The sequence below is a fragment of the Nylanderia fulva genome, unplaced genomic scaffold (assembly GCF_048542155.1).
Source record: "Nylanderia fulva isolate GAGA-0341 unplaced genomic scaffold, ASM4854215v1 Scaffold43, whole genome shotgun sequence".
NCBI classification, from domain to species: domain Eukaryota; kingdom Metazoa; phylum Arthropoda; class Insecta; order Hymenoptera; family Formicidae; genus Nylanderia; species Nylanderia fulva.
Window position 1 is genome coordinate 889,151 of NW_028190510.1, and position 24,023 is coordinate 913,173.

Sequence of the window (24,023 nt, forward strand, 5' to 3'; positions counted from 1 at the left end):
CAACTTGCCGCGTCCATCAGTAGGCACCTTAAACCTATACCTCAGCGGGTAAGGTTTACGAACGCACCCCAGGATAAAGAAATAATTTTTGTTTTGACAACTCGTCGATGGGCAGATTTCCGAACACAACCATAAACGTGGGTTGAATTGAATTCACGGTTAAGTTGCCAATTCCGAATTTTATATTAATTGAAGAATAGTTTGTATCTGTTTCCAAACAATTATGTCTATCTTTACACGTTATTTACATTTTCGACGTTTGGGAATTGCTATAAGTAACAATGCAGCTGTTTTGTTTTCGGATGCTGCACAATATTCAGTAAGTTCAAAGTGAAGATGAACAATGAGGTTTTTTGTAGGCTTAAAGCTATTTTATATTTTAATCACATTTATGTAAATTATTTCGCGGGATTGTGTGTATTAATTATTTTTTAATTGCAGAATCATGTACAACGTGTTATATCAAGATCATATACAACTCCTACCACTGATCAACTCGATGAAATGTTGAAGTTTGACGATGAGGTGACAAAACCAGCTAAGAAGATGAGCAAAGCTATGATTATGTACTTGCAACGTGCGAAAGATCATAGTAAGAACTTTTCTTTTATCTATTAATCAGTATTTTATATAACTAATAATCTATATATTTTATATAAAATCTTTTATTTATATTTTTTAGATGAATTTATGAAGAAAGAGATTGTGGAATACGAAATAGGAAAAAGACATTTGGCTAATATGATGGGTGAAGATCCAGACTTCTTTACACAAGCAGATATAGATGTATGTAACTGTATGAGAAAGGCTGTTTTGAATTTATGGAAAATATCTAAGCTGGTATTCAGAGTCGCATATCATTACTTTCAGAAATCAATTGAGTATTTGTTTCCATCGGGACTGTATGATCGCAAAGCTCGACCAATAATGCGACATCCAGAAGAGATTTTTCCAAGCCGGAAAGCAGCAGAGTTTGATGAAACTGGAAGACCTTTTCATTCTATGTTTTATACTTCTAGACCAAATTACTATCAAATACTATACGTAAGTTTCTGTAGTAACTTTTATGAAAATACTAGAGAGCAATTAACAGTTGAGAAAATTATTTTTGCATACAGGAAATTGTGGAGAAAATCAAATCTTTAAACGATATTGAAGATTCATTAATACGGCAAGGAACATTACCTATGGATAAAATGTATGTTGAGTATCAATGATATTGAATGAATTGTATCACAATATGTAATTTTAAAAATTTATAAATTTTATCCTATACAAGCATATACAATTATTTTTCAAGATTGTTTTTATCATGTTTTTAGTGATCTAATAGGTTTTACATGGTTATCGAAGAAGGATATGGAAGACAAGCTACTTGAAACTCTTCAAGACATGGAGGTGAATAATAGTAATAATAATACTGAAGTCTATGCAATCCTTTATAAAAAGAAAGAAAGCACAAGAAACGCATGATTTAACTCATAAATGTAATAATTTTTTCAGTACAACTATTTTATAACATCACTAGAGCGATTATGTGAGCACCCACTATCAAAGCGTGAAACAGATTTCATTATGAAGTATCGTAAAATACTCATTAGCCATTCCAATGAGATAACCATACCACCTGTAAGTTATATGTAATAATGACAAGGAAAATATAATTAGGATGAATGCAGGAGCTTATTTTTATATATATTTTTATATGTACAGTTGGAACATGACAGCACAGGAAGGCCCTATATTACAGTCAAAAGTAAGTAAATAATCTTAACATTAACAAATGACTAAGAAATATTTTATATATATATATATATATATAAAATCAAATTTATTATGATTTTAGATTGCATAAGAAAGTCTGCAAGAGGTGTAGTGACAGTCTGGGGAAATGGTTCTGGCAATATCACTATTAACGGACAGGACATCACATACTTTAAAGATATACAGCATCGCGAACAAGTAAGTTAATCTCGATATTTAGCTCTTTTTAATGATTTCTTAATACATTTTAATGTATGTTTGTCGAAAAAGATAGATTAGATTTATGACATTACATAAAGTTTTTAGATTTTTCCAACATAAATTTTAAATATTATTAAATCTACATAATTAGATATACAAATTAGTGTATATATATATATATATATATATATATATATATATGTATATGTATATATATATATGTATATGTATATATATATGTATATATATATATATGTATATGTATATATATTTAATTAAAATTTTGAATTAAGATCTTATTATTATTTAGAACTAAATCTTGTTGAATTTCGAATAACTTTTATTTTAAATATCTTTTTCCTGGTCAAAATATATATTAAAAAATATTTTATGTTTTCGCCACTTGTTGAAATAAAAAAATGACATATATTCTATCATATTTTGATTTATGTGATGGAAAATTAAGCAACCAAAATAAAGTTCTCGAATAAATCTATATATAATAATACTTTGAAAAGAAAGATCAAAATATCTAAACTATTCTTATTCATTATATATATACATGTATATTTGTTGTAAAAAGACTTTTTTCAATTCACTTTTTATTCTATTCTATGATTATATATATGTATTCCATTTTTTATACGATAACTATAAATAATATAACATCTGCAAAATAGATAAAAAATTAGATCTTTTACTTAAATTTGCTTCTTGATTAAATGTTGAAGAATCTTAATATAATATCGATCTCAAACTTTTACTAAGATATCTCAATATTTATCTTTTTAATTATTTTAATAATAAAACGATTATGACTACTTTTTACATTTTATAGTATATTTATCTTGAAAGTGTAGAATGGAATTGTCGTAATCAAAAGTAAAAAAACTGAATTAAAAAATCGATTTCAGTCAAAATTCATATTCAAATAATCTCGAAGTAAATAGAACTAAAATTTTCATAAATAAATAAAAAAATAAGTTACGTCTATTATGCCATATAATGATGAAATAATTATGTTAATTATCAAATTAGCACCTCAAAGTAGAATTATGTAAAAAAAGTATATTATAAATGCTACTTTAAGCATTCAAATCAGAGAAATCGCACAAAAAGATCTCGAATCAAGTTTATTAAGCTCGAAAAATTTGGTTCAAACACTTTTTAATAGTTTGTTTCATGAAAAAGATCGAATTTTTCCTGTTTATAAAACTTTTCGATTTCTTTTGGCTCTTATTTAATTTAAAAATTGAATCATATTTCAACTTTCACTTTCAATGACACATTTATCTTGACTTTCAAAGTCTTCAAAATCCACTCTCTTTTTAGATCCTAAATGTATCGCGTTTTGTATTTTTGCGAAGGGTTTAAATTTTAATCAGAACAGGAAAACTTTTACTCTTCTGTTCGCTACTCAATGAATAATATATCTAAATATTTGTGCATTTCTTTTCAACGATGCGTTTACATCGAACTTCAAGAGACTCTCAAGAGCAAAAACTAATACGACGCAGAGTGCTAAAAGTTACGACGAATTTCATTAATCCAGATAAGAGAGAAAGAATCCGTTATTTCTATCTCTTGGACCGGATCATCATGGATTTGAAGAGGAACATCGGCAGCAGATAATCTCGGAAGAAAATCTATGTTCTTATTACTCTTCCTCTATGATGCGTATAGCTAAAAATGCGAAGCGCAAAAAACATGCGGCGTCCTTCGGGAGGAAGATGACCTTCCCCTGCGTATCTGCGATAGCCGGTCGGTTTTATCGAATTCGTATAACACCTAAGCCAGTATAACCGGTATACGATGGAGCCAGAAGTCTATCTTTATTTGCTCTCTCGCTCTCAGTATTAATCGGTCTGGCGATAGAACGAGGTGCGATCGAGACGACCATCGATTCCTAGCGTCAAGTTGTGCCGTAATTTGTGCAAGGTAAACTCTTTCTGGAATTATCCGTATCATCTAAGCCGATTATTCAGGATTTATTCGCGATAACCGAGCCGAGATATATCATTATCGAGGGAGACAGTTTACCGTTTACAGTTTACTCAACTCACAAAAGACTGATACACCAAGGACATTTTAATGTTTACCTCCGTGTAATTTCCACCTACTTTCGCGTATATTAAAAATTTTTAATGTAGTCTTATGTGGAAATTTATTTTTTTATTTCTATTTAATTTTTTAATATTTGATTTTTTAGAGATTTTTATTAATTTTTGTTTTTTATATCTTCTGAAAGAAATATTATAGCTCTCTTTTTGAGTTCTTTGAAATTGTTCAGTGTTTTGCATATATCATATTATAAAAACTTATAATTTATTTTTGATTGCATAAATGAATATAACGCTGCGAAATTAATTATTTTAATTAATTATTTTGTATCAGATCCTCAAACTTTCTGTATTTTTTTTCTTTTATAATGTATATGCATGAATCGATATATTAATATCATTATTGTATCAACATATTATTGATATCAGTTTAATTAATCTTTTAGAAGGTATAATCTTACCAGAAAGAATGAAAAAAAATATATTGTTTCTCTTAATTATTATTTAATAAATTTTGTAACAATTACATTTTTTCGCATCTTTTGGAAAACACTATTTGACTTTTTTCTCCGAATCTTCATAAAATTTCGACATTACATTTTAAACGTCTTTTATATTTCTCGTTTTATAAATACATCGCGATTAAATTTGCAAAATTATTTAAAAATATTCTCTACATGCTTTCCGATACGACATTAAAAAATTTCAATTTACATACAATTTTTTCAATAATTATATATACATGAGACCATGGAAGGGAAGGCAGGGGTTGAATTTTATGAAGATTCGGAGAAAAAAGTCAAATAGTGTTTTCCAAAAGATGCGAAAAAATGTAATTGTTACAAAATTTGTTAAATAATAATTAAGAGAAACAATATAATTTTTTTCATTCTTTCTGGTAAGATTATATCTTCTAAAAGATTAATTAAACTGATATCAATAATATGTTGATACAATAATGATATTAATATACCGACTCATGCATATACATTATAAAAGAAAAAAAATACAGAAAGTTTGCGGATCTGATACGAAATAATTAATTTCGCAGCGTTATATTCATTTATGCAATCAAAAATAAATATAAGTTTTTATAATATGATATATGCAAAACACTGAACAATTTCAAAGAACTCAAAAAGAGGGTAATATTTCTATAATATTTCTATAATATGTCTATAATATTTCTTTCCGAAGATATAAAAAACAATAAAAATTAATAAAAATCTCTAAAAAATCAAATATTAAAAAATTGGCTCTAATCCTTAATTCGAGACTACTTTTCGCCAAACAATCTGGCTTCGTTAAGAAAGCTGTATCACGTTTCTAGGTAATTGAATGTAAAACGGCGACAGGCAAGGATGGCGGATAATTTCAGCGGCAAACTCGTATCCTTCTCAGCGAAAAAGATGGAGGAGAACAACGAAGGGTGCACGTCGACGAAGAGCGTCCCGGTCTTATTGAAGCACACCAGCGCAGCTTCCTTGTTCCTGGCTCGGTTGAAGCATAGACGCACCCAGTCGAAGCAAGACAACTGCGAGCTCAAGATCGGTCAGCCTCAGTATCACCAGGAGCGCGTCCCTTTGTCCTTCGACAGCCCGATCACTTCCACGGCTCACATGGAAGACTTCTTCGTCATCAGCGAACGCGCCTGCGCCGAGGAGATCAACCGCACTTGCCTGCGCATCAACGAGGACTTCCTCGGCAACGTCCTGACGGAGCACAGAAAGCGCGCGTCCTGCAAGTCGCAGCTCTGGGAGAACCTGGAGATAAGCGCGACGAACGAGACCCTGGCCGAGACGGTCCTGCCGGCCGCGAACTCGAGCGACATCAACGTGCTGCTGATGCAGGCGAGTTTCATGGGGCGGCCCGACATCATTCGTCATCTCTGCCAGAACGGCGCCAACGTCAACTACATCGAGCCCGAGCACGGTCTCACCCCGTTGCACCTGTGCGCATTTCGAAACTGCCTGGACGGGGTCAAGTACCTGATGGAACAGGGAGGCGCGAAGATCGACACCAGCGCGAAGCACACGCCGTTTCATTACGCCGCCTTCGGGGACGCGTTCGAGGTCGCCCAGTACTTCGTGCAACATGGCATCAGTCCGGAGATGTCGAACGAGACCGAGGAGACGGTGCTGCACGCGGCGGCGCGCACCAACGCTCGACGCGTCTTGTCTCTGCTGACTCCGAACAGCAAGGAGCTGAATCACCTGGATCAGGACGGATACGCCGCCATCCATCACGCGGCCGATCGCGGCGACTCGAGTTGTCTAGACGTGCTCCTCAAGGCCGGCTGCCAGGTGGATCTGTTCACCGCTAAGAAGAACACTGCTCTGCACCTGGCCGCGGAAGCCGGCTGCACGGAGAATCTAGCCCTGCTGATCGAGGCGAAGGCCGATCTTCAGCTGAAGAATCATCGGGGATACACCGCTCTGCACCTGGCCGCTCGCTCGCATTCCCTGGAATGCGTGGAGATACTGTTAAGGGGCCACGCGGATCCGAACGCGGAGGACGACGAGGGCCGGACGCCGCTGCACCTGGCCCTGGGCAAATCCCTGATGACCGACGAGATCACCGAGCTCTTGCTCAAGTGGCGGGCGCACGTGAACAAGGCCGACAGATACGGTTACACGCCGCTGCACATCGCCGCATCCAACGAGCTGTCGCGATGCGTCAACATACTGATCAAGCACGAGGCGGATCTCAGTGCGAGGACCATCGGCGGCTAACAGCGCCCTGTCCATCGTTCTGCGGAAGACCCCGACTTCCCTGGACGTGTTCGAGCGTAGGCTGGACTCGTCTCTTACCTTGAACCGGCAGGGCTTCGCGGGCGAGATCGAGCTGCAACTGGACTTTCATCCGCTGTTGCAGGACCGACGAAACCGACAGACTCGCCTGCCCGAGATCGATTACCTCAACACCTTCGTGAAGGAGGGCTACAAGGAAATTCTGGAGCACCCGTTGTGCCAATCCTTCCTCCATCTCAAATGGCACAAGATCCGAAAGTATTACATGGTCCGATTGCTCTTCTATCTGGTGTACATGATGATATTTACGGGCTGGGCGATAACCGCTCTGGCGCACAATTGTTACAACGAGGCTAAGATGGACGATGAAATGCGCAGAGATATAACCACTCTGGCGCGCGATTGTTACGAGAATGCGACAAACGAAATCGAGATTGAGAATGAAATGCGCAGAAATATAATCACTCTGGTGCACAATTGTTATAAGAATATGATAAACGAAACCAAGATTGAGAATAAAATGTGCAGAAAAATAACCACTCTGGTGCAAAATTGTTACAACAAGGGTATGGAAAACACGACCGAAATTATGAATGAAAGGTGCATAAAGGTAACCAATCTGGCGCACTATTGTTACAACGAGATTATGAAGAACGAAACCGAGATTGATAATGAAATGCACAGAGATATAACCATTCCGGCACAGGATTGTTTAAAGGAGGCTATGAAAAACAAAACCGAAATTGAGAACAAAATGCGCTACAAAGTAACCACTCTGGCGCACAATTGTTACAACGAGGCTATAAGAACCAAAATTGAGATTGAGAATCGCAAAAAGGTAATAATTTTGGTGGACCGTTGTTACAACGAGACAATGAAAAACAACACCGAGATTAAGAATGAAATGTGCGTAACCAATGCGGAAGAATCTACAAAGGACAAAATCCAAATAGAACTAGAAAATAATGAAAATAAAAACATGCGGAGAGGATACCTTCTACTTTTATTTTAGATCGGCGAAGCTCCTTCTGAGTACGTGGATCATACTGGCGATATTCAGCGTAGTGGAGGCCTTTCGTAAAATGAGTGTCATTCCTAGTTACCGATCCTTCAAACAGTTCCTGCAGATCGAAAATCTGATTGAGTGCTTCGTGATATTCAGTGTGTTCACCACCTCGTTTCTGTATGCAGAGGAAATAGAACCGTGGCAGCATTATCTGGCCGCCTTAGCCGTGCTCTGTGGTTGGTGCAATCTGATGCTGATGATCGGTCAGCTACCTGTATTTGGCGCGTACGTCGCCATGTTCACCAGCGTGCTGGAGGAGGTGTTCAAGCTACTTCTGGCGTACGCCTGTATGCTGATAGGCTTCGCTGCTTGCTTCTGCGTGTTGTTTCCGCGTACCATCTCGTTCAGCAGCCCGTACTTCGGTCTGACCAAGGTCCTTGTGATGATGACCGGCGAGCTGAACTTCGAGGAGTTCTTCTTCGCGTCCGAGAAACACTACGACCAATTCAAAAATAATATGTTGCCCTCCTGGAAGGACATCCCCTCGCAGACCGTGGTCCAGTTCATTTTCCTGTTGTTCCTCCTGTTTGTGACGATCGTGATGATGAATCTGCTGATCGGCATAGCCGTGCACGACATCAAGGGCCTGCAGAAGACGGCCGGGCTCGCGAAACTCGTTCGTCAGACGAAACTCATCTACGACGTGGAGATGGCGATCTCGCTCGGATTTACGCCGTCGAAGCGTTTCGTCAAGCTCCTGCGGTGCACGTTGCTCCTGCCGTCGCCCTTGCGCGTCGTCCTGACCGTTCGTCCGCTGAATCCCAGGGAGAAGAGGCTGCCGCGCGACGTTCTCCTGGCCTGTTACAGGATCGCCAAGGAGGGAGACGGGCAGAACTGTTTCTCCGCGGCCCGCAAGAAGAGTTACTACGTGAAGGCGGCCTTCGAGAGTGACGCGAGTCGTCATAACCAGGACACGCTGATACAGGATTGCAATAAATTCCAGGATGATATCGCACAGCTCAGAGAACTTTGCGAGAAGAATAATGCTCTCCTGCAACAGCTTGTGAAAGCGCAGGATACAAATAAATAACGCTAGAGGACTCTATATTCGTCGAAATATTAGAATATTCCCTAGGTAGCGAACGTACGTCATTTTGACGTCAAAGTGACGTCAGTTTGCTACTTGGATCCGCTCCAAGTCGACTATTTGAGATTCAAGGATGGATAAGTAATTAAAATATCGCACATACACTGAAAAAAATTTGTTAACTTGATTAAACCTTTCAACTAAATTACTATTTTGTTTATTGAACATATATTAGTATTTAAGTCAAATATACGTTTTGTTAGATTTAATATGTTACATTTAATTTAAATATTTTTATATGTTTAATTAACGAAATAATATTTAGCTGAAAGGTTCAGTCAAGTTAACAATTTTTTTAGTGCAGAGTTGCTTCTATTTTTTATACATTTTTCAAAAAGCATACTTGTTTGTAAATATGATACAGATATGATCGCACGTCCAAATATCAGTTGTATTAATTCCGTCCATTTTATATATGAATCTTTTATTGAAAAGAAGATATATAATTTGCATAAATGCAAATAAATTATTCTATCTTTTACGTAAGGATTATAAGATTCTCTTACGAGAGAAAAAGGATTATTCCAATCTAAAATACATGTATCTTCAAATATTTAGTATGCATGTACTATGCCTAATCTCCAAAGTATATAACATGTATTTTGTGATGCGAATACTAATGTGCGTATATTGATGAGACCTTAGAGAAAACGGGACGATCTATGTTATTCTAAACATTCTTCCACAGTTGTGCAGGTTTTTATAAGATGTGCGGTTCGTCAAAAAAATTTCCTTATTTTCGAAATTATAATTAATTAACCGGTTCAGCGTATAATTTTAAGATTGGTTAATTTAATTTTCGCGTTGGTATAACATATTTCAATATTAATTCTCTTCCTTTTTACTTATTTTCTTTATCATTATTATGTACAATTGTTATACATTCTTTAATGAAAAAAAGTTTTTGTAAAAACTACATTAAATTTTAATTATAAATAAATAGTTTATATACATGGACTTGTTGCATATTTTCCATCAAGAATTATTGTTAAATACACGAGTAAAATTTATTACAAATTGAATTTAACAGGAAATTTAAATCTCGCACTAATTAAATTTTATTTTATTTTAATATTTTCAATATCAGATTCAAAGAATATATATACATTCATATATACATACAACGTTAAAGGTATGCGTAGGCATTCACTCAAAAACCGGTTCCATTGCGCATACATTTTCTCATATGATTTCAACTTTCAAAATAGGAGATCTGACAACGAGGACATTGAATTATAGATTCAGCTCTTGAAAAGAAGAATTTAGTAGAACTAATGTTTAAGATATGTTGAACTTTGTACTTTGAACAAGCTCTATTTCCTAGGTGTACATCTATCGGATTTACACATCGTCACGCAGATGATTTATTGATATAGATCATAATTCTGCGAATTGATCTTTAGTTGGGGGGAGAAAAAGTTTAATAAAAAATTTATCACACGTTCCATTACGTCGTGAGACCCCGAAGGATTCTTCTCTCTTGTCGGCTTCTAAATAAAATCACCGTGACGTTATTTTTTTTATTAAAACAAGTACTATCTATACATATTTCATGTCTAGCGACTTCGTGCATCCATTTCAAATTTTTCGGCAACTCGAGAATATCGGAGTATCTTGGCAGAGATTTTGCAAATATACTGAAAACGAATACAAAATTAAAAAATTACGCAAATGAGTCGTGGTATCATATGTGAAAGTTGTTCGACTAGAGATACACGTAGTTCGGATTCGAGAAGTTGCAAAAAAAATCGACTATGAGAGAAAGAGCGCAAAATGTTTTCTACGATATAAAAAAATCGAACAAAAAAGTAGATGATGAATAATAGATTAAGCAGGAATAAACAATTTGATTTACAGGCGATTTTTTGAAATATTAACAAATGAACTCGCTATCTAAAATTATTAAAGTTTGCTATAAAGATTATAGGGGATTCAATTTACGCAGTATAAATATTTTCCACGCATTTTCTTATCTCTTATGCATTTAGCCTTCGTCCTCCATTGATTTTCAACAAGAGAAACACGGTTTTATCGTTCCACCATGAGTAAGAACAAATATCTGCATCTAAACAATACTTTCTCAACGATAACAAATATAAATGATAAGAAATCGCATGTGTCCTAGAATGAAAGCTGAGCGAGTATCTCTTCCAACATCGTCCAGATTAATCTGGATTAATTCAACAGGACGACGGTTTATCGCACATCGAAAGAAAAATAGATCTCGATATCAACCTACATCTCTTCGTATTCATATATTTAGTCCATTCCACAAGTCACGCTTCTACCTCCCTGCTCGTGAACTCTTCTTCTTCTTCTCCCGCGCAATCGGCTGACCAAGTAAGAGATGTATGCAGAGTAGGTACGCCGTGCAGTACGTGTAATGCGATTGTACAAACCAGTCAAGTCCGTAATACTCGCGAAATCGTCGATAAGGATCGGCTCAGCAATGACAGACATCGTCAGCTGACGTGATCTCCTTCGCGTTAGGAAATGTGCCTCCTTGTTCACGTTAGGAAATCCTTCTCGACGTCTGTCTTCGCATTTCAAATGGGTTCTTCTCGGCCAGCTCTTGGACTCTTATAAATACGGGACTCCTAAGGCAAAAAGATCATATGATGATATTTGTGCGAAGTCAAGAGAAGAAGAAACGTCATGTTGGTGAAAAATACTATTGAACTCTTTTTATCATTTAAAGTCTTATTAAGACGCAGTAAATATATATTTTAATGCATATTTATATGTATATAGAAAATTAGCATCGATAATTCGATTGGATCTTCAGTGATAAACTAGGAACCATATATTACTGATGCAATTCAAGAGAGAAGATTAAATGTGTGTGCGAATGCGATAAATTATTTCGTTAATGAAAAGACATATTCTTGCGAGATTATAAAATATATCGGCAGCAATAAGAACCTAAGAAAATATAAATTTAGCCGCAAGGTGTCATTAAGTTGTTTGAATAAATACAAATTATTAAGTTATTAAATCGGTGCAGCTCGGATGAATAAATAATTGAAATGTCGTTAGCAGCGAATCATCGATAACTACATAGTGGTATTCAACCGCGGATGCTTGCGTCGAAAACTAAACATTGTGAACAATAACATATCCGGAGTAGCTGAAATAACTCTGAGAGAGACATGTGAAGCAATAAATCGCAGGATTATACTATAACCACAAATCCGGACGAGATAAGATCTCGAGCACAAGTCCTTGTGCGCAAGAATGTGGAAATAATTGAGATAAAAATTATACAAATAGCAAGTCACCAGATCGCAAATGATTCGAACAATATCGGATCTCGAGCACAAGTCCTTGTGCGCAAGAATGTGGAAATAATTGAGATAAAAATTATACAAATAGCAAGTCACCAGATCGCAAATGATTCGAACAATATCGGATTGACAAAAAAAAGAAGATGCATATCCTCGAGCTTGACTCGAAGACATAGAGAAAAAGCAAAATCCTCGTTCTGATTAATTGATAAATAAATCTCGATTCGTTCCAGAATGCACAAGAATGAGCAGGAAGAAGTAAGAAATATGAAACCGGACACTTTGTCGTCGATTATTCTCGACCAGGACAAGCAACGTCTCTACTCCAGCTTCAATGGTCGTTCCAAGGATGATTCGCTCTTCGTGAGGCTAGCCTCCACTTATAGATCCTTAAGAGACGCCTACGCGGCGAAGAATAATGATTGTCCACAGCGGAAAATCACCATCATCGATGACGTGATCGCAGCATCCAAAGACAGCGAGATCGATGCCGGGCTGCCGCCGCCGGTGGACGAGTCTCTCTTCTTCGACAACCTGGAATGTTGCAGGAATCATTACGTGAACGGAACAAAACTGAGATCGGCAATATGGTCCTATCGTCGACCCGGCGGAGACGAGGCTGCTTCTCGACATGGAGAAGAGCCGCGCGCTGCCGAACGCGTGCAAGAGCGAGAGATTACGGAATGTCGCTTACATCTGGGCGTCCTATCGCGGCCTGTTACACCTTCTTCCGGAGCTGGAGAAGGCCGGCGCGCGCTACGACTACGTGGAGCCGCGTACCGGCGTGAACGCCATCCTGGCCGCGTCGCTGGGCAACCGAGTCGACTGCGTGGAGTACCTGATAGGACACGGCGCCGACGTCAACTACTGAGAGTCTCGTCACTCGTTACACGCCGCTGCACTTCGCGGCCCTGGGCAACAGCTGGCAGGTCGCGGCCACGCTGCTGGAGAACGGCGCCAAGCTCAATTACGTCTGTCAGGAGGTGGTCGAGCCGGTTCTGCACAGCGCGGTGCGCGCGAACGCGGTGGAGATGGTGCGGTTGCTCCTGGAGCGCGGCGCCAGCGTCGTCGAGAAGAACCACTTGGGTCAGACGCCGTTGCACGTGGCTTGCTTCGTGCAGTCGATACCTTGCGTCGAGCTGCTGTCGATCAGCGGCGTCAACGCCGTGGACAGGGAGTTAAGGACCCCGCTGCACTTCGCCGTGATGAGCACCGACTCGTCCGCCGAGCTGGTGCAATTGCTACTAAAACGTGGCGCCCACGTAAACGCGGCTGACCGGAGCGGCTTCACGCCTCTTCACATCGCCGCGTTGAACGAGCAGTCGCGATGCGTCGAGGCGCTCATCTGGGCGGGCGCGGACGTCAGCGTGACCACGTGCACGGGACTGTCGGCGCTGAATGTGGTGCTGAAGAAGATCCCCGAGTCGTTGCGCGTCTTCCGGCAGCGACTGGACGCCTCGATCAGACTGACCCGGCCGGTGTCGCACAATCGCGAGTTCGAGATGAGGCTGCACTTTGACATTCTCTTCCCCAGCAACAGTCAGTGCGAGACCAGCTTCATAAATACCTTCGTGCAGGAGCACCGGAAGGACCTTCTGTCGCATCCGCTGGTCATGGCTTTTCTACACCTGAAATGGGAGAAGATACGCAAGCTCTATCTCCTGAGGATCCTTCTGTACACCATGACGGTGATAAGCATGACCACTTACGTGCTCACGGCTTTGGCGTACAAGTGTTACAATTATAACGAGGAGGTCGCCAGCAACAGCTCCAAGATATGCGGCAGTAAACGAACGGCCGATTTCCTCTTTCGCAGACCGTTTATTGAGATTCAATGGTACCTCGCCCTAGTGCTGACGTGTATCACCATACCGAGGAAGATCTTCGGCTTCATGGTCTATAGGTCGGCGTTGCAATACTTCTCCAACATCGACAACGTCCTGGACGGCGTGGTGATCGTAAGCGTCTTCGTCACGTCCTTCATTTACACCGGGCGTACCTACGATTGGCAGAATTACGTCGGCGCGTTCGCCATCCTCTGCGCCTGGACCAACCTGATGCTGATGGTGGGCCAGCTACCGGCCTTTGGCACCTACGTCGCCATGTTCACGCACATCCAGTTCGAGTTCGCCAAGCTGCTGCTGGCGTATTCCGGCCTGCTGATCGGCTTCACCATCAGCTTCTGCGTGATATTCGCGGGCGAGCCCGCCTTCGGGAATCCCTTCACCGGCCTGATCAAGGTTCTGGCCATGATGGCCGGCGAGCTGGACTTTGAGGGGCTCATCAATCAGGCGGACGGATCAACACGTGGCTCCTTCGTCATTTATCATCCCTTATCGGTGTGCTCGCAGATCCTCTTCACTCTGTTCATAGTCTTCGTCACGGTGATTCTGATGAATCTACTGGTCGGTATCGCCGTGCACGATATACAGGGTCTGAGGAATCACGCCGGACTCACGAAGCTGGTGAGGCAGACGAAGATGATCCTCTTCACGGAGATGGTCCTGCACAACACCACGATCCCGTACGCCTTTCGCAAGTGGATGTCGGATCACAAGATCGACGTTGAGAATAGGAAACGCGTGCTCGTTGTGAAACCGCTAAATCCACTCGAGAAGCGATTGCCCAAGGATATAATGAAGGCCGCTTATGAGATAGCGCAGAAGAACGTCACCTTCGCGAACGACGACGTTATTCTGAACGATGCTGCCTGGTTGAAGCAAGAAGAGAGCAAGGAGGTCCCTGATACCGTCCTACAAACGACGATCGAGAAACTGATTGCTATGATGAAAGTGAACGAAGATGCTGTGAAATTGTTGAGAGTGCAATTGTTAGAAATGAACAAAATGTTGGAGACTGTCGTGACAACGTTGGCAAAGGAACAATATACAACCTCGTTGTAAAGCAGATGGGTCGATATCTCGGTATGACTCGATGCTCTATAATCGATTATGCTAATGGCATAATTGAGCTTTTATCGGATAGAATCGTTCCTGCATTTTTAACCTTATTCGATATTAAATCTTTTTATTTTTATTTTATTCCTGGCATCTCTTCCTGTGACTGACAATTAAACCTGATCGAGAACATTTTCAAAGAGATCTGTTGACATTGTATTTATACTTTCAAGTTTAGATGAATTTTCTTTGACGTTCCTTACGTTTGATTGTTACAGATTATATTTCCATTAATTTTCACAAACATGAGCGATAAAGTAGACATCGAGGCCACAGTTCAACATGGAGGACCTACTGGTCAGTGTGGCGCTATACGGTGGGGGATTTCATGGGGCTTACGCAGCTTCGTAGATAAAGCGCTGATCGAAAAAATGCGAATTGGTAAGAAGCAATTGATATGAGAAATTATGCGCAAATATAATTTTAATATATTTGTTTAATATTTTACCTTGAAACTATTATATTATGAATTAAACAATAGAAAATTATAGCATTGTTTATTTTCGAACAGCTGGACTTTTAACGAAAGACTGGCGAAAACGCGAGAGGAAGAAGCCTGGTCAAGAAGGTGCCAGAAGAAAATTCACTTGGAACAAACGTTAATCTGCTTATTCTAACATAGTATAATTTTCATTATGTTACAATAAAATCATATATATATATATATAAACAGTATTATTTTGTCTAAAAAAATATTACATTATTTATTTAAAAAAAATTAAATTATTCCATATATTTTATATATAATTATTACAGTGACAATATTAGAAACTATGCAGTGTTTTGACTCACCATCTCTTCGCTGTGTTACATTTCCTCTAGAGGTATTAAACCAAGCAATTTCATACCTTGTGCGAGAACGTTTCTAGCAACGTGAAACAACAGTAGTCTTTGACCAGCAACGTCAGGCGATTCATTTTTTATTCTCAACTCTTTGAAAGCCTTGTTAATTACGTGGCTGTATAAAAAGAAAAGGTTTTTGTACATCATACAATTAGATAATTACAATAAATGTTTGACGTGTAGAATTTGTGCTTACATTAGGTGAAAAAGGTATCCTGTTAAAATGCACGGTTCCATTTCTACGTACGACTTCAGTACTATCTCTTCGAATTTGGCAATTGACATGATTAAGTCATCGACAGCTTCTTCTCGTAAAAGGCTCGGGTCGCATTCCGAAGGCAAGACAGTCCCGCAATTGCGCTTCAAGCTAACGAGTCTGCAATGAGTGTATTGCAACTTCACACCGGTGTCCCCTTTCAACTGACCTTGCAAAGAGAAATTAAGAAATCAGATCATCGAATGTTATTTAATTAAAATTATATAGATAATCATCGAGATGAGACTTTAACATCATCTTATCTTTATATAAAAAATAAAAATATATATTATCTATATCTGCATCTTAGATGAAAAAAAGTATTATCTTTACTAAATTATCTAGAATAATTTTCAGATAATTTTAGTCTAGAATCAAAGTACATAAAAATATTTAAATAGTAGGACTTAAGCAGCAAGCGATAAAAATTTATAAATAAAAATATGAATACATATATTTTTATATCTCTTTTATAATTAATATTTTTTTATAACTGTGTTTACGTAAGCGGTCTTAAAAATTATTATCTAGAAAATTATCTAGATGAATCGCCATATAATTTTGTTTTATCTAGATATATTAAAACAAATTCATCTTCATCTTATCTAAGATGAATTTATTAAAAAAAAAAATGTTTTTATCTCATCTTTATGTATCTAATTTTTAAATCATCTAAGTACAACACTGCACACAATGATAAGAAACTTACATCAAATGCTGCATTTAAATCGAATGTATAATCCCGTTGTCGTCTTCTCTTCAAATCGTTAATTATCATCGCGGAAATGCCTAATATATCCGAGCTATTGTCTCTGGAATCTAAATGAATTTTGGTAGCTGAAAAGATATGTAAAATAATTAGATGAAATATTATAATAAAATTCTTTTAACATAAAAATTTAAGATTCATACTTCGTGAGTCTAATTGTTTCTGCTTCATGATATCTCTAGTGGTGTTCAAGATATCTTCCAGAAACATTGTGTCTCCCTTTCTCGTACGCATACCATGTAATCGACCGAAATTTACGTACTTCAATCTATCAACCCATGGCATTTTCATTCGTCTCAATATCTCCAACAGATTTGAGAAATGTTCAGCTTTAGTATTATCCACTACGTAATACATATAATCAAAATGATTCTTTTCAAATCTGTCGATAGCTGCGGCAATATCTCTAGCAATGTACAAAGTGGAACCATCACTTTTGATTAAAGGAACGATTTTATCATTGTCTAGATTTACAACTTTTCTATTTTGCTCATCCATTATTAATAATTGCATTTTCTCCATTAACGTAATTATTTTCTCTATATTCTTGGCATTGTACATAGATTCCCAATGATACTCGTCGAATGTGATACCAATTCTACCATACGTCCTCTTCAACTCTTCGATAGTGTACTGCTTAAATGTTTTCCATTGCTCACATGTGACTTCTGTGCCAGTTTCCAAGCTGTTGAATATTTCTCTCGCACGATCCAATATAGAGGGATTGGTTTCAGCCAACTTATTAGCGGTAATGTATGCCTTGTATAACGCCTTTATAGGACTACTTTTCATCTCGTCCTCGCTGAGATCTGCTATTTCAACTCCCAATTGAACTAGACCATATTGAGTGCCCCAGTCACCCAAGTAATTTATTCTCTTGACATCATTTTCTACAAAGTTATTGATATTAGCAATGTAGTTTCCTATTATTGTGGATCTAAGATGTCCCAGATGAAAGGGTTTTGCAATATTAGGCGAACTAAACTCCACTATCACATTTTTCTTATTATTGACAAAAGTTGGAGCCGATACTGCAGAACAGTTATGTTCCAAAATTTCCTTAATGCATTTCTCCCTGGAAAGATTGAAAGAGATCTCATTGTTTTCTATACTGACATTAAAAATGCTACTTGGATCATTATTAATGATATTCTGCACTTTATCTTGCATATTATATTGTCTAGTTTTTAATGGAACTAAAAAAGAGTAGACTCCATTTGTTTTCTGTGTCTTAAAATGCAAGTAGGATGCGATATCAGATATGTTCATATTGTTATCATTTTGTAAAGATTTTGTAATCTGAAAAAAATACAATTAAAAGATAATTAAATATGTCAAAAGAGATTAACTTTTGCGTAACTTATCTCAATAGTAATGAATATTTTTATATTACAAAAGAAAATTATACCTTTCTTAAAATCGCAGTCCTCAAACTATTACTCATAGTGCTTGATAATATATAATAGTTAAAATAAAATAAATATATAATTGAAAGATTGGTTTATTTCTCTTTGGAATTATCTTCAATAAGGAAATGAATAGCCGGTATTATCAAAACACAGCTGTATGTGATGTAACATCAGGTATCAGGTTATATATTATTTATTCATATATGAACAATGTTGGAAATCAGAAATTAGCGTCACAAATCAGAGTTGATAATTTCACCAGTCGAGTTTATTAAATACAGCTATATATATTATAGCTAAATTTAAGTAAAGAATAAACAAACACTGATCCAACCTAAAACAACACGATTGCAAAAGTTTGAACTGAAGTTTGACTCGCAAAGTTCCACATTCAGGACTACCAATATTGAAAAATAAATTTTCCAAAACTCGCCTAAAATTTTATTGACCAATCAGGATAAAGAGATCTTTGCTCCTGATTAGTCAATTAAATGTAACTTTATTTTTATAAGTAGATACTTGAACAATTTTTTTATATAAAAATGCAGAAAAATATACAAATAAACTAATAAAAAATATTAATTTTTTAATATTTTTAATATTTTTGACATAATTAGACAAAATTTTATAAATGAAAATTAAATGGTGAAAAAGATTTCGTCGCAATAATATATATATATTAACATTAAAAATACTTTAATTTATTATGTTTAATTAACAAAATATAATTCTCCAGCAATATAACAATATAATTAGTCAACAAAACTATCAAAATTAATTATCAAGCATCTAATATCGTAATTTTAGATATAATAAAAAATTACATGATATGAATTATTAATAATAAATTTCTTTTAAAGTTAATAACAACTTTATTTTTTCTAAAATACCACACAATACAATCCTTGCAGCAAATAAAAATTATTAGGCGAGGATAAAGTTCTAGCATCGTTTTCAATTAAAGAATTGACATTCTTGCATATCACTTAAAGTATATCACTCTTACTCTTATAGATATCTCAACTTTAAAAGATAAAAAATTAATTTATTAACATAAAAAAAATATTCCATTTTCATTTATATTATATACTGTTATCATGTATGTTTCAACATAAGCAATATTAATTAAAGCTATTGTTTGTTCACAGTTTAAATACATATCTAATTATAGATAATGTACGTAATATATATAGATATAATGTATATTTAATGTATATTTAATGTATATATGTACTAATCATATTATTATATAAGAATATAATAATAATGATGATAGAGTTTCTTTACAGAGGTAGGATATATAAATATTTTATTTTTGCGCCGTAGAAAAATTATAGCTACAAGTCTCAAATCTATATAATAATGTCAATATATAATCCATATAAAGACATATTAAGTTAATCTAAGAAAAGAATTGCTAATAAATTGATGTATAGACAAATAATACAAAAGAGAAGAAATACTGTGTGCAGATATAGTACACTCTCTCGTGTTTAGTCTCAAACTTCGTGGTCAATTAAATACGCATCCTTTCTGAAGGAATAACGTGGCGGATTGTGACAAGGCAGCAACCAAAATATCGGATGACTCTTGCCACACACTTGGGCCAAAAGCGTAAATGTTCGTGGTGTATTCTTATTGTGATAGCGCTGTTGTATACCTTGTACGCGTTCCACAGCGGTTTCATCGCCTAGAATCGCTTGAAACTGATCCACCAGAATCGCTATGACAAACATACCGAACAATGCAGATTCCAAAACTAATATCACACAATGTAAACTGCAATAAAATATCGATATATAAGTTTTTTTTAGTTTTAGAATTCTTATAGAGCGTTTCTTCAGATAAGAATACAGATACGTACATGCGATTTTGCTTGATTGCAATGTCATTATTGCACTGTGGGCAGTCATAAATCCATGATATAATAACTAAAACAATAGCATATATAGCTAATGCACCGACGTATACCAGAAATTGTATGAAGTATTTTTGATTCCTTTCGCCGACACAATTATTGATCCTAAAAAAGTCAATTATAAAAATTAATTTAATAATTATAAATATAATAATGTATATAAATCTTATCTAATAACTATAATAGTTACCACGGACAATGATGATCCATTCTCCTGATGCAACGTTTGCAGATTCTACAATGGTGCGCTCTAGGTGGCCTATAAGTTTCACATCTAGTGCACACTGTCCAATCATCCTTCTCATCGCCCTCATGATCATCATTACCTCCAGAAACATGAATATCGGAAAAGTCCATTCTATTTTGTGGTAAGGGTACTATACCAGGATCGCTACAGACAGCTTTCAAGTGTGCCATCATTAAAAGAAGTACAACCGTGTTGAATGCTATTATATGAAAAGGGCCCCATAAGCTAAAACAAAACGAAAAATATAATATCTGAATATTATAGTCTAAAATAAATGTTATATTTTGAAGAGTACACACATCTCTACAAGAAGCATAAAATTTTAATAATTCTGATCTATTTTCAATTGATAGAGAAGAATATAAAATATTAGATCTTCCTTTTTCTGATCAATATATTTTTCTCGTCTACATCAATTTTAGGGGAGTAAGGAGAAGAGAAATTTAAATCTCAATTTAGAGATTATTCCTCGTCTTAGCGATTTGCTAACAATAAGTATTATATTATATTTAACTCTTCACAGCGATACATTCTCTATCCTTGTTATAAAATATTAAAATTACTATACATTTTTTTCTAGCATTTAAATCTTTTTTTAATTGATAATATTTACAGTTTGCATACAATCCTTGAGAGAGTTTCAAATTATTCAAGCATCTTATATTTGTTTACATTTCAACAGGCCAAATCTTATAAGGATGTGTTGCGCAAAATATGACACAACTGTCTGAAGATAATTAAATGTCGATTCTTGTAATTTCTGCCGATCAGAGCTGCCGTACGAACCTGTCTTGCATGGTATGCAACACGATCCATCGCACCACAACGTAATCAGCGTAAAACACCGCTATGTAGGTGACGATAATGCATATGATGCCACAGGGATCCCTGACGAACATTTTTCGTTTCCACTAACGACGAATATCCCACCCGGCGTTCAACAATATCCCAGTTCCTCATCACGTCGCACACAAGTCTCATGTCATCCGATTATCGTCGAGCGGCTGCATATTAAATCATTAATCGTTTGACATTAAATTTGACATTACATCCGTCAACGTGTCGATGAAGACGACGTATGTATACAATACATAATCCGCGCAAGATTCTGAGGGAAGATCCGATACTCGGAACTCTCTATTCGTGTTTCAAGACTCTGATAAGATTTTTCGATTTTTTACGAACCGACCTGTCAAACACGGCAGCGATCTGTCAAACGGAGCAGTGGAACAGCTGTGATAGAGACACTTGAGCGAAAGCCCGACTAATTCACCATTTTTGTAGCCAACTTCATGTTACATGAACAACCCGTTGTCCCTTTTACATCATAAAATATACGTAATAGCGATCCAACGATCCGTCGACGAATCGTTATGCAATAATTGGGTTGCGTTTATTAGATTAGAATCGGAAGCATCGTATAATATACTGTATATTTATTATTTTCTTATCGACACGCGGTGAAACCAATCGCGAAAATGACATAGAGTCTCTATAGCTGTTCCTATTGGCCGGTTCGGGTTTCACTGCGTAATCAGCTGTCAACTCGACAGGTTCGCGAAAGAAAGCGTTGCGCGCATAACTTCCGCGTTTTCTCGATTATTATGTAATCTGTAAATGTTTTCTAGCGAAACCACGATATTCTTTACTTTCTTTTCCGATTTGGCAGTTGTAAAAATTGATGCAATATATATTTTTGCGATTTATACATAATTTTGGCTGATTATTTAGACACTTCGCGCGCGACAAAAATAAAATATTTTATCTAATTTGATTTTTAAAATATTTTGATCTTTATATCATTTATTTACATATTTTCTATTTTATATTAATGATAATAGGCCTATTGACATTGCTATTTAATGTCATATGATTGTTGAGCTACTGCGCATGCGCAGAAAAATCTGACATTGACATCATTGACCACAAAAGAGCGAGAATGAAACGGAATGAAAGAAGAGAGAGAGATTACTTATTTGTATTCTCGTAGGAGACCCATGCGTGACATGGCATGATTTTTTAATATATACACACTCGGCCACAACAAACGTGCGTTAAATAAAAAAAATGGGAACTGTCAAAAAATGGTCTACCCGTAGATTAAAATGTGCGAGTCAAGCGGAAATATTGCGCTGTCATCAACGAGACGACGATTTTGTGAATCATTTGAAGCAGAAATTATCCGAGATACTGCACAATTTTGGAATACACAGACCGTTGTTTCACTATATTCAGTCTGACATTCCGCTCAAATTAGTGTATTTTATCTTCACGTCGGGGATGGGAAATCAAACCCTAGGCGAGGAATACACCGGCATTGTACAGGCTAATCTGGAGGCGCGCAAAGTTCCTACACTAACTGTACGTTTCAATAAGAAAGTTTATTATGTTTATTTTCTGTGAGAGAATCTTAATTAAATTCCAAATTTTTCTTCTCTTTTTATTAAGGTCAGAGTGTTGGCTGCGATTTTGGAATGCCTCGGAGAGAGAATGTTGCTCAAATTATTGGGACAGTGTCAAGCTTACGTGAACAGGCCCCATAGTGAGCTGACACCAACAGCAATAACATTTCTTAATAACTTCCTGTCCAAATTGCGCACAATGATACCTGTAATTGTGTTATTCCATAAAGGAATATTTTACATTTACGGTAGATATTACAGCCTGGGTCGAAGAATTGTTGGATTAGATCATACAAAGGTAAAATCTTAAAATCTTTTTGTAATATAATCTTATTGTTCTTATCTCCAATGTGATTTAAAGGTATATGGTCCTCGACCGGTGGATACCGTCAGCTGGGGATTAAGACTGTTAGGAATTGCTACTCTAATTCAATGTCTATTAAGAATTTGGCAGTGTAGCAAGATGCAAGATACTACAATCACAAGTACATCTAATACAAAATGTATTAGTCATAGTTGTCAATTATGCCTCGAAACGACAGCAACAACTGCAACATTATGTGGTCATTTGTTTTGTTGGACTTGTCTCAGTGAGTGGTTACGTGTTAAACCACAATGTCCATATTGCAGAGAATATGTACCACCATCAAGAATTGTACATGTGATGAATCTATAATTTTCTGTGATAGTTGATTATATATTTCTTGAATATGTATATATATACAAAAATGTAAAAAGAACTAATACTATATCTTTAATTATTTTTAAAGTAAAATTATAAAACAAAGTCATCTTGATCTTTGAAATGAAATAAATCTATTCTGTATAAAGTAATTTTATCTTATCTTTCCTTCCAGATTTGTTAAAATATCCTAAAATATAATTTTAAATTTTTTATTCATTTATTTAAATGTAATTTGTAAATTTATGCAAATATTGATGTCTATTAATAAAAATTAATACTAATTCTATATGGAAGGAGATAAAATTAATATATTCTATGTAGACAT

The 24,023-nt window shown here is 36.3% G+C and overlaps 6 protein-coding genes across 13 annotated transcripts; 4 read left to right on the forward strand and 2 right to left on the reverse strand.

Moving 5' to 3' along the window:
• The first annotated feature begins 109 nt into the window (after positions 1–109).
• On the forward strand, positions 110–15,844 carry LOC114937672 (mitochondrial ribosomal protein S9). The gene is made up of 11 exons (XM_085486429.1): positions 110–319; positions 442–592; positions 683–786; positions 871–1,044; positions 1,119–1,198; positions 1,323–1,398; positions 1,504–1,629; positions 1,714–1,756; positions 1,847–1,962; positions 15,388–15,550; positions 15,681–15,844. Exons 1-11 carry the CDS (start codon positions 224–226, stop codon positions 15,770–15,772), a joined length of 1,221 nt encoding a protein of 406 aa, XP_085342555.1. The 5' UTR covers positions 110–223; the 3' UTR covers positions 15,773–15,844.
• On the forward strand, positions 5,159–12,237 carry LOC114937678 (uncharacterized). The gene is given in 3 exon segments (XM_085486430.1): positions 5,159–6,754; positions 6,756–7,217; positions 7,753–12,237. Coding segments are annotated over 3 exon segments (2,949 nt in total). The 5' UTR covers positions 5,159–5,386; the 3' UTR covers positions 8,872–12,237.
• ArgRS-m (arginyl-tRNA synthetase, mitochondrial) lies at positions 9,977–18,841 on the reverse strand. 7 transcript variants are annotated; one of them, XR_014925566.1, is made up of 7 exons: positions 18,446–18,841; positions 17,181–18,336; positions 16,978–17,105; positions 16,209–16,432; positions 15,106–16,127; positions 12,907–15,017; positions 9,977–12,746 (listed from the first exon to the last, which is right to left on the reverse strand). XR_014925566.1 is itself a non-coding variant. In XM_085486428.1 (6 exons), the coding sequence occupies exons 1-5, from the start codon at positions 18,479–18,481 to the stop codon at positions 15,977–15,979; spliced, it is 1,695 nt and encodes a 564-aa protein (XP_085342554.1). In that variant the 5' UTR covers positions 18,482–18,841; the 3' UTR covers positions 9,977–11,525; positions 15,962–15,976. The 7 variants fall into 7 exon arrangements, 2 of the variants coding, with proteins under 2 accessions (XP_085342554.1, XP_029167097.2); XR_014925567.1 differs by having other exon boundaries at positions 12,907–13,840; positions 13,922–16,127; XR_014925568.1 differs by having other exon boundaries at positions 9,977–11,525; positions 12,656–12,746; positions 12,907–16,127.
• Positions 12,297–15,526, forward strand: LOC114937680 (uncharacterized). The gene is given in 4 exon segments (XM_029311265.2): positions 12,297–12,806; positions 12,808–13,080; positions 13,082–15,136; positions 15,388–15,526. Coding segments are annotated over 3 exon segments (2,667 nt in total). The 5' UTR covers positions 12,297–12,446; the 3' UTR covers positions 15,116–15,136; positions 15,388–15,526.
• An 897-nt stretch (positions 18,842–19,738) lies between the features above and the next one.
• Positions 19,739–22,361, reverse strand: LOC114937674 (DNZDHHC/NEW1 zinc finger protein 11). Of its 2 annotated transcripts, XM_029311256.2 has the most exons (5): positions 21,801–22,361; positions 21,398–21,615; positions 20,555–20,836; positions 20,311–20,469; positions 19,739–20,225 (listed from the first exon to the last, which is right to left on the reverse strand). In XM_029311256.2, exons 2-5 carry the CDS (start codon positions 21,508–21,510, stop codon positions 19,946–19,948), a joined length of 834 nt encoding a protein of 277 aa, XP_029167089.1. In that variant the 5' UTR covers positions 21,511–21,615; positions 21,801–22,361; the 3' UTR covers positions 19,739–19,945. The 2 variants fall into 2 exon arrangements, with proteins under 2 accessions (XP_029167089.1, XP_029167088.1); XM_029311255.2 differs by having other exon boundaries at positions 21,398–22,361.
• On the forward strand, positions 22,065–23,847 carry Pex10 (peroxisomal biogenesis factor 10). Its single transcript, XM_085486419.1, has 4 exons — positions 22,065–22,164; positions 22,453–22,972; positions 23,060–23,311; positions 23,375–23,847. The coding sequence occupies exons 2-4, from the start codon at positions 22,679–22,681 to the stop codon at positions 23,687–23,689; spliced, it is 861 nt and encodes a 286-aa protein (XP_085342545.1). The 5' UTR covers positions 22,065–22,164; positions 22,453–22,678; the 3' UTR covers positions 23,690–23,847.
• The last annotated feature ends 176 nt before the right edge of the window (positions 23,848–24,023 follow it).

Coding starts and splice junctions, on each gene's coding strand:
- LOC114937672 (XM_085486429.1), top strand. CDS start 224: ATGTCTATCTTTACACGTTATTTACATTTTCGACGTTTGGGAATTGCT. Junction 1,045..1,118: donor ATTACTATCAAATACTATAC/GTAAGTTTCTGT, acceptor TTTTGCATACAG/GAAATTGTGGAGAAAATCAA. Junction 1,963..15,387: donor ATATACAGCATCGCGAACAA/GTAAGTTAATCT, acceptor TGATTGTTACAG/ATTATATTTCCATTAATTTT.
- ArgRS-m (XM_085486428.1), bottom strand. CDS start 18,481: ATGAGTAATAGTTTGAGGACTGCGATTTTAAGAAAG. Junction 17,106..17,180: donor GAAACAATTAGACTCACGAA/GTATGAATCTTA, acceptor ATATCTTTTCAG/CTACCAAAATTCATTTAGAT. Junction 16,433..16,977: donor ATTTAAATGCAGCATTTGAT/GTAAGTTTCTTA, acceptor TTGCAAGGTCAG/TTGAAAGGGGACACCGGTGT.
- LOC114937674 (XM_029311256.2), bottom strand. CDS start 21,510: ATGTTCGTCAGGGATCCCTGTGGCATCATATGCATTATCGTCACCTAC. Junction 20,470..20,554: donor ATGGATCATCATTGTCCGTG/GTAACTATTATA, acceptor TGACTTTTTTAG/GATCAATAATTGTGTCGGCG. Junction 20,226..20,310: donor GCAATCAAGCAAAATCGCAT/GTACGTATCTGT, acceptor ATTTTATTGCAG/TTTACATTGTGTGATATTAG.
- Pex10 (XM_085486419.1), top strand. CDS start 22,679: ATGGGAACTGTCAAAAAATGGTCTACCCGTAGATTAAAATGTGCGAGT. Junction 22,973..23,059: donor GCAAAGTTCCTACACTAACT/GTACGTTTCAAT, acceptor CTTTTTATTAAG/GTCAGAGTGTTGGCTGCGAT. Junction 23,312..23,374: donor TTGGATTAGATCATACAAAG/GTAAAATCTTAA, acceptor TGTGATTTAAAG/GTATATGGTCCTCGACCGGT.